A 13,648-nucleotide genomic window follows, 5' to 3' on the forward strand; every position below is an offset into this window, starting at 1 on the left:
GGTCACTCCACAGTCCAGTGTGAAGACTTTCGCCAAGATTAATGGTAATTATTTAGGTCACGCCCTTTTAAATCACGCCCCTTTTACAGTTTTGTTATGAATGGACCAAAACTGATATTATACTCTAGGGTCTCAGGAGAATGATAGGAGGCTTAGTTAAGGTGACCAAGCATAAAAAGATTTTACTCACCTCTCCTGGGATCCTACGCAGCTCCCTGGTGTCTTTGGTGCTTCTGGCTCACATCAGGGACCACTGATTGAGCCTCAGCATCACAAGGCATTGTGACGCATAGACGCCACATGATTGGGCCTCACTGGTCCCTGATGTCAGCGACAAAGCCCCATTCACACGTCCGCATTTCAAGTACATATGGGGTCTGCCTTTTTTCACAGGTGCCATACATACTCATTAATTTCAATATGCTTATTCAGACACCAGGAAGCACATCCTTTTTTCATGGATACTGATGGCTCATACCAATGAAAGTCTATGGGTTCGTGAGAATCCGTGAGAAAAAAAAAAAAACAGATGACATCCATGTGTCATTTGTTTTTCATGGACCCAGAAACATAAAAAGTATAGAAAATAAAATTTAAAAACAAGTTGATCAATCAGAGAGAGCATACCACACACAAATGATGTAGATGAGGATTTATGTATGAGATCTAAAGTCATATAATACCTTAGAGTTAGATTTAATTTTTGAGAAAAGATGTGCTTTAACTTACCCACAGACTTTGTCCGAGACATCCCATGATGGAGAGAAATATGAGGTTTTTCACCAGGGATTTGAGATATTGCATGTGAAGAAATTCCCTGTCTCTCTAGCAGCGACTGAAATAGATGAAAAAAAAAAAACATATGAACAGACAGAGTACACAACTTCAAATCAATATAGAACATATGTGGGAGACATTGCAAGTGTTACGAAGCAGTGTGAAGTATATTAGCTTATGTTGTTGCTTGATCTTACACTTATCTCGGCTGGGGTGATGCGCCTGCTTGTTGGTCGCTGTTTGACTGTAGCGGCTCTTGAATCAGCCTCAGCAATCTCTGGTCTCATGGAAGGATCAGAAGCCACCAAAATCTCATCTAATCGTTCTGGAAGCAATAAACAAGTTTACTCTTTGATGCATTCATCAGTACATGTTAAATAGCAATGAGAAAAAAAAACTAAATTGTACATAAAGAGAAGTGACATTTTAGGGAGATTTATACTTCTATTGTACATATAATAGTAGTAATTTGATATATTACATGTTACCTAAGCAATCATAAAGTCAATAATTAAAGGGATTCTACTGTGTGGAAGTGGTAGGCTCCCCTCAGTACACCTGCTTCATCCCCTTGGACTTGGTTGTTGGCTCTACCTCTGTCTGACATCGCCCTCACCTGAACTGAATGTGTATGTGGTGCATATGCAGTACGTCACTGATGCCAATGTTTACAGTAGGAGGAATCCTGCGCATATGTGAAATATGAGCGCAGGAAAATATAATATCAGAACTGGGCTGTCAAACAAGACCAAGGGCGAAGTGCGGAGTAGGGTTTACTGACAAAAGACTAAGTACTACCTAGGTTTGGAACCTCCTACCAGCCACTTGCAACTGCATTTACATATATGATAAAACTTGCTTTCTTCACTGTATTATACCTCTCTACACAGTCACAATTATCCATATATGTCCACGACCTATTGTTGTAGGAAGAGACTAACAAATTCCCTTAAATAGTTAAACTAAAATGTCTATGAAGATCACATAGCAAACAAATTATTTTCTTTTTCCTTCAGTACAGCCTAAAAGAGGTATATATATGTATTATACCATAATGCCACACCCTTATATACAGTGACAGGAGTGAGGCAAGTAAATACAATAAAAGGACATTGTAGAAGATAGTAAGAGAGAATAGATGGAAATGGACCCAATAAGAGCAGTGACAGCCAAAGTGATTCTTATAGGAATAGACTAGAATATCCTACTAGGTACACCAGAGTATCTCAACCTGCAGTATGTGTGTTCCCAAGAGTATGTCAAACAGAGTGAAGATGCACTTTTAATATATAATTCATGAACAGAGCGTGTACAAGTGAAATCTTTTAACAGAAAACTTATCTTTTAAAATATTTACGCCATTGAGGTTATGATGAATGTACAACGTACCTCAGGGGTTTTCATTTATTTGCGTATATCAGGGAATACTTGGGGAAGTAAATCCATACATTATATTAGGCACTTACAAGCAAGCATTTACAATGTATATGTAAGATATAAGAAACCTGGGTAGAGAATATTTCATGATGGACAAATGTATATGGCTGTGGGATTGTCCTAGGTAAATGCAATGTCATACTGAACGGTCATACTCCACAGACCTACCGAAAACCTTTTACATATACCAGCAGGTTCTGTGCCAGCTTTACTGTATCCCTGGCTTGTATCCATGCTTTATTGATTATGCTATAGCATATATACCATATGACCCTTATAATAAATGGCAGTACACCGTATCACAGTTACAAAACATGGCTATATAACATTCTTCACCTTCCTACTAGTACTGTCAGACATGAGAATATGTCCCTTACAAGAAGCTACAATTCCTAATGCTTCACAGTATTACCTACTCCTTAAGTTTTGCATTATGCCCCCATCTTACCTAGTTCCTCCAGCTCAGCTGTCATGGACTTGGATCGCAGTGTAAGAGTAGTGCTTGGTGCTCTCTTTGGAGGTGGGGGAGCTGGAAGAAAAAGAGAAGTGACCTTACATGTCTTATCCAGCAGGCGGCGAGGGTCCGGAAGGAGCCGCCGTTTTTCCACAACCATCTCCTCATACTCCCGAGATGAGGGATCGCACTGCGCTAGCAGCTTCCCAACCCTGCGCCTTGACTTCATTGTGGAAGCCTATTGCTAGGACCCCTGGCACAGCCATACGGGGTAGCGGGTGCACTGCAGCCACTTAGGACTTCTGCACTAGCCTATAGTAATCTTCAGCAACAGATTTCTGGAATGCAGATTGACTGCGTCGCATGCAGCAGCCCCACACGTCTCCTCAGTACAGATTAGAGCCTGCTGTTTTCTAGATAGGACACACTTCACATCTTTTATATGCGTCTCCTCCTTCTTTCCTTCTCATTATTCTACAACTTGTGTGTTTCTTGAGCCTCCTCAGACTATCTTCTTCATCTCCCTCTTTTCAGTCATCCTCTCCTCTGTCTCTCTCCCTCCCTCTATCCTGAACGCACTGGGATACAGTTAGCAGGTCTTGCTGCGTTTCCATGGTAACCCTCGCTTCACGCTTCAGATGGAGGGAGGGAGGAAGAGAGAGACAGGCTACGCCACAAAGAGACACTGATACTTAAAGACCTCATACTATCTTCAGACAAAAAGACTCTGCTATCCAGATGGAGAGAGAAACTCCATTGCATGGAAAAACTGAAAATTCATTTTCCAGGGATGAGAAGAAAAACTGTAGAACAAATTAAGATCATCACTAATTCATTCAGACGCAGAAAACATGACCCATACACTCCAAGCCAAAGGCAAAGCGCCATTCAGAAGGTTCTGCACATGTAACAGAGAATATTCTATATTACACTTCTATAAAGAGACAGATAATGACATATATCTACATAATGACATAGCAATATATACAGAGAGATAGACTGCAGACATATACATAAGCAGACACATAACATGCATAGACACAAATGAGATAGACATAGATAACATAGATAGACAGACAGACAGATAGATAGATAGATAGATAGATAGATAGATAGATAGATAGATGGAAAGATAGATAGATAGAAAGATAGATATATGCACAGCATAGGGCACATGAAAGGTAGATCAAATAGATCGAAGACAGATACATACATATATAGACAGAAGGACCGACAGATAGAAGCATAGCATAGTAGAACACATGAAAGATGATTGATAGATAGATAGATAGATAGATAGATAGATAGACAGAGACATAAGACAGGCAAATATATAGATATACAGAAAGACAGATAAATAGATACATGCATAGTGTAGTAGAACACATGAAAGATGATAGATAGATAGATAGATAGATAGATAGATAGATAGATAGATAGATAGATCAACACAAACATAAGACAGAAAAAAAATAGATATACAGAAAGACAGATAAATAGATACATGCATAGTGCAGTAGAACACATGAAAGATGATAGACAGATAGATAGATAGATAGATAGATAGATAGATAGATAACAGACATGAGAAAGATAAATACATAGACAGATAGATATCACAGTAGGATAACATAAGACAGATAGATAGCTAGATAGATAATTACATGGCTAGAAATATTATATAGATAAATAAACGGATGGACAATGAACTCAAGAATAAGTATGATCATAACAATATATGCAAATCAAAAGCCTGAAATTCCCTGATGCTTTACAGACCTTCAGAGATGAGGTATTATTTCATGTACCCAACTAAGTGAGTATTCAGACTGCATATACTAAAACTGTACAGGTGAGATGTGTACTTGCAAGATACATTAAACCAAAAAACAAACAAACTGGAGGGACTGTCTATAGCAACCCATCAGATAAAATCTGGTAGTTTTGCAGCTGAGGTTGGTAATAAATCTAGTCATCTTGTTGCTATGGCTGCTTTTTTTTTTTTTTTTTTTTACATCTTTTATACATATCTGCCCTATTGCAATCAGAAAGCTTACGATAGCCATGAAACTCAATACAACGACACCATAGTGCCATTTCAGTGTTTAATTTTAAAGGGGTTCTTCACCAGGACAACCCTTTATCAGCCTGAATCAGGAACCTCCAGTGCTCAGCTGTATTCTTGCAATCCACGGAAAAGGCACCATCAGGCTACATTCACATTTGCGTCAGACTCCATCGCAATGTCTGCCTGTAATTGGCGGACAAAAAAATGTCCTGCATGCACATTGTTAGTGGTCAGCTTATCCATTGTTCCCGTCCATGGAAGGACAGCACAACAGACAGCAGACTGTAAACCTAGTGGCACAAGGCTAGGCATGATCCTACTAAAGGATAGTCACTCTTAGCAATTCTCTGCTCTGGCTCATACAGCCCCTTTAACATATAGAAAAGAAATTAAGAAATGAGGAGAGACTACATTAACATTGTTAGGATACATTATTGGATCACATTATAATAATAAGTAGGACAAAGCTAAACCAAGTGAATAATTCTTATTACAACATTGTTATCTCAGCTCTTATTTTGTTTGTATTTTTAATAAGTTGCATTTTGACATACATTTAAAGGGGAACAAATGTCTACTGACTGTTTTTGTTTAACTGTTTTGTTGAACATAGTCATTTATTTTGGCATATTAATATTCTAATAGGGATTCGCATAAGTCCATTCAAGGTACCTGGGAAGCCTGCATAAGAAGGTAATCCTGGATTCAATGACAGATAAAAGGACCCTCCTCCTTCTTATACATCAAAATCATTATAATGAATGTATTGCATGGGACATTGGGGTAGTTTATCATTCACCTAGGTCAGTTTTCAGATGTACAAAACACAATCGCAAATTTTTATGCAAATGTGTATTGCATACAAATTTGCAACTTTAGGCTAAGGCTCCACATACTGAGGCACAGCAAAAAAAAAACAAAAAAAAAACACATTTCTGTTTCTCCTGCTGACTCTCTGCTTCCATTATACCTATAGGGAAACCGCTGGCATTTCCGTAGGTATAATTGACATGCTGCGATTTCCAAAATCGTGACGGTTTGGGAAATCGCAGCGTTTCTGCTGCAAAGGTTTTTTTCTTGTTGTGTGGATGAGATTCGCTGGATGGTTCAATCAGATTGGCACATGTAACACCAGTCTTGAGGAATTCTTTTTCATGCCATACTTCTTAACAATGTCAGTAACGTATTTTCTAGTGTGATAATACACTATATTTCATAGGTGTGTTGCCAGTTCCATACTGGCGGCTATGGCCTTCTCTGCCTCATAAACTATTGTCAATTCTTGAGGAACACATTACACAATAAATCAATGACTAAAAATGTAGAAATAATGAGGCATTAAGAACTGCAGTAAACAATAGACAATCCATAACAAAGATATGACATGAAATCCACTGTTCCAGAGAGCATGATCAATTATATTTTATGTAGTTCAATATTTTATGTATGATACATAATCTGAATGAAGTAGTAGATGCAGGAAATAGTCACTGACTAACAATTTTGATATATTATATGTTTTTCTTTTATACACAAAACCCACTGAGATATCAGTCCTGGCACTGCTGTCATTGCTATTTCTTATGTACTTGTTTTGCTATTTTTCTTTTGGTTGTACTCTCTAAGACTCCCAGAGTTCAAGTATATGTGCTCCTCGAGTACGTGGCCAATTTTATTAAAAATGTCTCTGAATTATAAAACAACTTATCAGAAATGAACAGTACAGAGAAATATTAGGAACTTTGGTATATCTTAATATTATTAAAGAAATATGTATCCTTCTCCAGGCTGCTTTTCAGAGACTGTTCTAGAGACTGTTATCTCCTTATGTGGGTTGAGCCTCACACACAGAAGTCTATGGTATAGGGCGGGCAAGGAGTGGGCTGCTGCCAGGTAGTTAATGGATGTATTGCTTCATTCTGTGCAGTGATGGTGTCAAAAGATCTCTCTCACTCACAGTGTAGTAGCTGTAGTTATTTGAGTGTCTTTTCCAGCAGCTTCCTCCCCTTCTTCTATGTAAAAAGATCCAGGAGGGAGAATCGTGGTCGGTGTGCCTATATGCCATCTCGTGCACCAATACAACTATATCTAATAAACTGGTAGCTTACTTTCTGTATGTAGTGTAGTAAGTGTATGGTGCAATGTGCTACTCTTGCAGGTCTTCAGCGTCAAGGACCCACTAGCCCATCTGGGTAAAGATCCAACTAGGGGATTTAACTACTCCCCTATGGGCAGTTCGAGACTACCTATATTACCTTGGGTTGCCTATTCATTTATGAAAACTTGTTTTATAATTGGAGGTACACTTTAAGAGGCCTTTTGGGTAGTTCTGGCTCATGCTGCTATCTGTATTGATAATCATCTTTATTGTACTATAACAGTGAACACATACTATTAGTATTAGGAAATATTATGGTTAATGGTGTTTTTGTACTTACCTTAATATATATTACCAAGTGTCAGTACATTAAGCATTAATATTTCATAAAATACTCTTTCTTGTGCTTAAACGGGGGAGTCAGAAGCTGTAACAGCATGTATAGGCTGGTTCTAGAGAGTGCCTACAAGGATTAACTGACTTCAATAGACTTATAAAAAACAAAAAAAACTTTGCAAGTCTTCAGTAGGTGATACCTTTTTTAATGGCTAACTCATAATGATGACAGAATATGACGTTTCGAAGCTTTCCTCTGAGCTTCTTCTTCAGATATAACTAAAAGACACTTTCTAGAGGCTGCATATTTATGTACAACAGGACACAGGGCTAGAATTACAGGAGGGAGGGGGGAAGAGGCTTATTACTATATACTTATAACAACAAACAATCAATTGCCAGATCCCTCAGTTCTTATCTTAATGGCTGTCTTAATGATGTGTATAAAAAGACATAAACCCACGTGAGATGTTCATCCCATTGTCCAACGTCTGGAATAGGGTCATGGCCTTGTACTCATAAATCAGTCGCTGTTTCCTTGATTTAAAGTTCCCTTTTAAGATCAAGATTTTCATGTCATTGGTGATATTATAATCTTCCTGGCAAAAATGATTTGGCACGGGAAGATCAGTTCTCTGTTGTTTGATTGTATGGCGATGTGAATTAATTCTCATTCGGAGTTTCTGACCAGTCTCTCCAACATACAGATTTTCAGTGGAACATTTGGTGCAAATGATCAAATACACCACATTAGGTGTGTTACAGGTGAACGTACCTGGGATTTGATATTCCCTGTTAGAGTTTGGTATCTCTATCTTGTCAGTGGTCAGTATGTGCGGGCAGGTTTTGCACCTCTTCTGTCCACATGGAAATGTTCCTTTGTTAGTTGGAGGTGACAGTGAGCTGCTAATAATCATATTCCTGAGGTTTGGTGGCTGTCTGTAGCATAGGAGAGGGGGGTCAGAAAATATGGATTTTAGACGATTGTCTTTTTGCAGTAGTGGATGTAATTTGCGTGTGATTCCTCTCAGCGTCTCCAGGTGGGGGTTGTATGTGACAACCAGGGGTACCCGAGTGTTCTCCTGTTTGGTATTGTATTTTAATAACTCCGATCTTGGTATCCTGGTGGCTCTGGTGATTTGGTTATCAACTGTTCTTGGATGGTAACCCTGCCTCAAGAATGTGTTTTTGAGGCCCCCAAGGTGTTCGTCCCTATCTGCAGGGTTTGAACATATGCGATGGTATCTGATGGCCTGGCTGTATACAATGGAGTTCTTTATGTGTTTAGGATGAAAACTATCCCATCTTAGGTACGTAGGGCGGTCAATTGGTTTCCGATACAGTGATGTCTCAATTTTGTTGTCCTGTATCTTGATGACTGCATCCAGGAAGTTTATTTCGGAGAAGGAGTGATTGAGCGTCAGGTTGATGGTGGGATGGAACTGGTTGAACTGTTCATGGAAGGTTTTCAGCTGTTCCTCAGACCCGGTCCAAATGATTAGGATATCATCAATGAAGCGATAGTAGGCCCGAGGCCTAATGGTGCAGGTGGATAGGATTTATTCAATAGACTTCTAACATGGTTGAGCTTAAAGTTGCTAGTACAGCTCATTGCTCATTGCTTTCACCATCTATGATTACACAGTGAAACATCTGAAAGCATCCATTCAGAAAATGCACCTGATCACAAAGGTCCGATCATACTTTATAAAAGCCCTGTCCAAAAACACTAAATTGGAATCTAATAAATAAGAAGTTTTGTTAACGATAAAGAGATCTATACATTCCTAGAAGAGAGAAAAATCGCACCTTGCAGAGGAGTTCCGCTACAATCACTCTGCTGGTGGCATCTGAAAATGACTCATAAGACCCCATGCACATGACAATCCCATCTAGACATGCAAAAAAATATGCGCAGCGGACATGCTGTGATTTCAATAATTGAAGCAGAAAGTCCACAGAGGCAAACTCTATGGACAATCTATGAATAGTGCTGCGGGAAAAAGTAAGTTGTGTTTCCATTGCTGTTTTTCGCACAGCACTTTTTAGCTGCAGCTTGCTACGTGGGGCTTTAGCCTAAAAAACCCTTTTGCAATCCAAAATAAGACATTTCACAACGGATCAAGTTGGTTAACACCATCAACTCAATTCTGCACAGTTTTATCAGTAACAAAGGGACAAACAACCTGAAGGAGCAAGCAGTCCTCTGAGCCTATTGCAATGGGGCAGACAGGTCTGCTGAAGAGCGGCAATTATGTGAGTGGGAGGAATAATTGGACCCCTACCATTAAGTTCAGATTTAGAATTAAGAAAACATCTTAAAATACATTCACTCTTTTCTTTCTTTGAAGCAAAATTGTAAATTATGACAAACTCAATCTTGGCAAAATAACAGTTACAACCTTGCAAAACAAAAACATGCATGATTTGGCCAGGGAGTGCTCTAGAAAGTGTTCTACATTTGTCAACTCCATTTCATAGCAAGATTTTTCAGTATGTAAATGGTAGAAACCAGCCATGTACATAAAGCCACCAGCCATGTACATAAAGCCATGGAGTTTACCCATTAACATAAGTAAATCCAGATCATAGGCTCAATGGAAACAATCAAAACTTATGAAGATGAAATGTGCAAACTCTGAATGCCATATGAGCTATGTCTTCATTCTTTATCTCGTCAGTATTTAGCATTAAACTATATTCCACTTTATACAGTACAATTTTGTTCCTTAGACTACATGCATACAACTTGTGCTAGCCATGTTTTTAACAGCTATCACGCTGACCCATTATTTTCTATGACCTCATGTACAAGCCTAGGCTGCAAAATGGACAGAAATAGGACCTGTCCTGAGTTTTGCCCTGGGCTCACTGCAGGTAATGAATGTGTTAGAGGAGGACACAGATGGCACATGGATATCATCCATGTGCCATCCATTCCATTTTCTCACAGATGCTACAAAGTACATATTCATGTGTATGTAGCCTTACATATTACAATCTGTAACAATGTACCGTAATATGCATGAAATAATTATTTTTTGGGGGAAATATGGTGCTTGCACTATTAGGGACCGTTCACAAAACAGAATCTGCTGTGGATTTTGAGGTGGGTTCCACCCAGATTCCATCTCCCATTGATTCCAATGGGAGGCAGAGGTAGATGCTTGATACTGAAAAAAGTAAAGGTCCTGCTTGATCTTGCTACAAATTCCATGGTTGACTCAGTCGCAGCATCTGTGGCTCTAAATAGTGCTGAAGGGAGTCGGAAGTTGGAAAATGCAGAGTAATCTAAGGTGGATGTACACCTCAAATTGCTCTTCATTCTTCAATTCCTCTTAATTCTTCCTCTTTCTGCCATATGAACTTACTCTTAGGGTCCATTCACACGGAGGAAAATGGTGAGGAATTTGGTGTGGAATTTCAGCGCTGAAAAAGAAGCCTCCCATTGACTTCAATGGGTTCCTTTTTCTGGTGAGGTGAGGAATTTGGTGTGGAATTTCAGCGCTGAAAAAAAAATCCTTCCATTTTTTTTTTCAGCGCTGAAATTCCACACCAAATTCTTCACCAATTTCCTCCATGTGAATGGACCCTTAGAGTGCTGTCAGAATTTGCCACTGAAAAATTAATTCCAATCATCTGAGTGGGAGCAAATATCTATGGTCATCCCATTCCGATGAATCCAACTGATTTTCAATCACGAAAATTTCTGCAACAAAATCATCAGAATGTGAAAGCATCCTAAAATGGTCTACTGTATAGTATCATTATTTACTGCTGTGGGCTTTCTGCTACGTTACATACCAGCCATTAGGGCTGGACAATTAATCGCAATATAACAGAAACAGAAAGCCAATGTAAACTTTCTGACATCGATTATTTCAATTATTTTGCATCCACATCATCCTGTCTCATGCTGTCATTGGCTAAAGGATATGTCAGTAACTGTACTTTATACATCAGGATTACTGATATGTGAATAACCAACACCAGAATTCAGTGGCATGGGATATATATGGTGGTGTGTTGTGTAAAAAGTGGAGTTTCTTTGGGTCATAAATACCCATCCCTTATAGACATATAGACTAAATATATATACAGTACCCTACTAATAATATTATAGATATTTGGATGTTTGTTGCTCAATCATGCAAAAACAGTTGAATGGATTTGAATGAAATTTGGCAAATAGATAGTTTGTAATCTCAATTAAAACATAGGCTACTTTTCATCCCAGTAAATGACATGGCTTCACGACTGTTATGAATTTATGTTCACATACTATATTATACTGCTCTTGGCAGTAGGCTGATGAAGCCAGGTCTGTTATCACTATAAGCAAGCACACAGCTAATCCTCAGTTCATTGTGTACACACATTTGCATATTATCTGATCTGCTCCAGGCAGTGCTGACACACTGGATGGGAAAACAACCTTAATCCAAATTGGCAGTTTGCTAATTTTAAACATACTGGAAAAACAAAATCTAATTTGTCGCAAAATTCTAAAGCAACAAGAGCTATGAAGGTAGCAAGAAGTTAACAGAGTTCTCCTTAAGCGGGACTGAGGGGGATCACCAACAACACACTCATTACATGGAGTCCCAGTGAGCTACTGAGATGCTGGAACAATCAAAAGGCACGGTGCGACTAACAAGTTCAGCAGCAGGCCAGCTTGAGAGCTGCTGAAACGCCGGAGCATGTGGATCATCAACGCCAACAACAAGCTCATTATATGATGTCCCAGCCAGCTGCTGAGATGCCAGAACAATCACAGGCGCGGCGTGAGGAACAAGTTCAGCAGCAGGACAACTTGAGAGCTGCCAAAACGCTGGAGCAGGCGGATAATCGACTCCAACTACATGCTCATTATATGGTGTCCCTGCGAGCTGCTGAGATGCCAAAACAATCACAGGCACGGCGTAAGGAACTAATTCAGCAGCAGGACAGCTTGAGAGCAGCCAAAATACTGGAGTAGGCAAACCATCGATGGCAGCAATTTGCTCAATATAGGTGGATCATCGACGTCACCAACACGCAGAAGAAGTCGCAGGCAGAGGCTAGTATTTTATAGATTTACTAATCTGACATTCATGTGGCTCTTTGCAAATGAAGAATACTTCAAAGTTTGCCGCATACTAGTTGCTTGTAATGTCTTTATTATCCTTTAGCCTTGACATAGGCTGGAGTCTATAGCCGTGAACTTGCACTGAATCTACTGTGTCATTTTTATAGAAATAAAAAAGAATACAAAACCTCTTTTTATTTCTTTGGAATTTAGTTAGCAGAGGAAGTTTGGTATCTGCAGTAGGTGTAGGGTGCATTGGTGGTAGCAGACTGCTGGGCAGAAAGCCAAAGAACAGAATGTAAATGTGAGCTGGCTGCTTCTATCTGTAGGCTGGGGGACATGATCTAGATCAGTTCTTTGGCGTATTAAAGTAAAGATTCGCTGGCCACTTCAAGTGACTCTCACCCTGAGTTTCTTATAATGCATCTGTCTTTTTCTGCGTGTCTTTTTATAGAATGTGTATTCTGGGCCGGGACAAGGGGTAGGCAGGAGAGGCAACAGTCTAGGGCGTCATCCAGAGATTCAAGTAAGGGCACAATTTAATGATGCAAATAGAAATTGTAAAGGTGCAGCTTTTCCAAGTACAGTTGTTCACATACTGCCCGGGAAACTGGTAATGCTGGAGGTCGGCATAAGCAATTTTTCTGCCACAAAAGGAAAGCTCTCATTTGTAAGAAAACAGCTCCCAAGGCCAACTTGTGCCTACAGCCTCCTTAGAACACAGCTGCCACTACCATGAAAGACGCAGAGCAAGTCTCACAGCGGGAGGAGTATTGAGCCGAGAAGGAGCACACTCAATAAAACGGATGCAAGCTTGTCTTCATTGTGTGTCCTTTTTGACTTGTCTGCTATGTACAGATGTAGCATAACACGCTCAGAACACGATGCATTGTGATATTTAGTCATTTTAAATGTATTGAAAAAAATTCCAGTAAACAATCTGTGCCCCAGTCTAGTTAAAGTAACCCTCCCCCTTGCTAAAAAAAAACCCCAAAAAAACCCCCAAAGCCTGACTGTACATTAAATATGCATAATGGACTTGCCTGGTTCCCTCTGTTGCTTCCATTGCTCTGTGTGGCTCCCAGTTTGATTCGTGATAAGGCTTTCTCTGGAACACTGTCTGTAAGTCACAAACTCCCCCGCCCATCAAGCCTTCAGCACCTTCTATTACAGGGCAGTGGTGTGTCTGTGACTTATAGACAGTGCTCCAGAAGTAGCATCAATGTTTTTGTTTTCAACTGTAATTTTTATAAAATTTTATAATGTAGTAACAAACAAGTAGAGAATACAAAACTACACAGGATAACCACAAATACTAAAATGGAAAACCAATAAGAAGAGGGGTACAACAGATAAAACAAAAGGACAAGGAAGACGGAGAGAGTGAAAAGGAGTAGGGAAAAAAGAGAA

General features: G+C 39.4%; 1 protein-coding gene across 2 annotated transcripts in view; it reads right to left on the reverse strand.

Annotated features, from left to right (window-relative positions):
- SHANK3 (SH3 and multiple ankyrin repeat domains 3) overlaps positions 1 to 13,648 on the reverse strand; it is a 252,283-nt gene that overhangs the window by 24,427 nt on the left and 214,208 nt on the right. For both annotated transcript variants that reach the window (XM_075273797.1, XM_075273796.1), the window contains 3 exons: positions 2,663 to 2,743; positions 975 to 1,102; positions 730 to 835 (listed from right to left, as the gene is read on the reverse strand). In XM_075273797.1, coding sequence (XP_075129898.1) covers positions 730 to 835; positions 975 to 1,102; positions 2,663 to 2,743 — 315 coding nt within the window. The remainder of the gene's footprint in view (positions 1 to 729; positions 836 to 974; positions 1,103 to 2,662; positions 2,744 to 13,648) is intronic.

This window comes from Leptodactylus fuscus, chromosome 5, assembly GCF_031893055.1.
Source record: "Leptodactylus fuscus isolate aLepFus1 chromosome 5, aLepFus1.hap2, whole genome shotgun sequence".
Taxonomy (NCBI): domain Eukaryota; kingdom Metazoa; phylum Chordata; class Amphibia; order Anura; family Leptodactylidae; genus Leptodactylus; species Leptodactylus fuscus.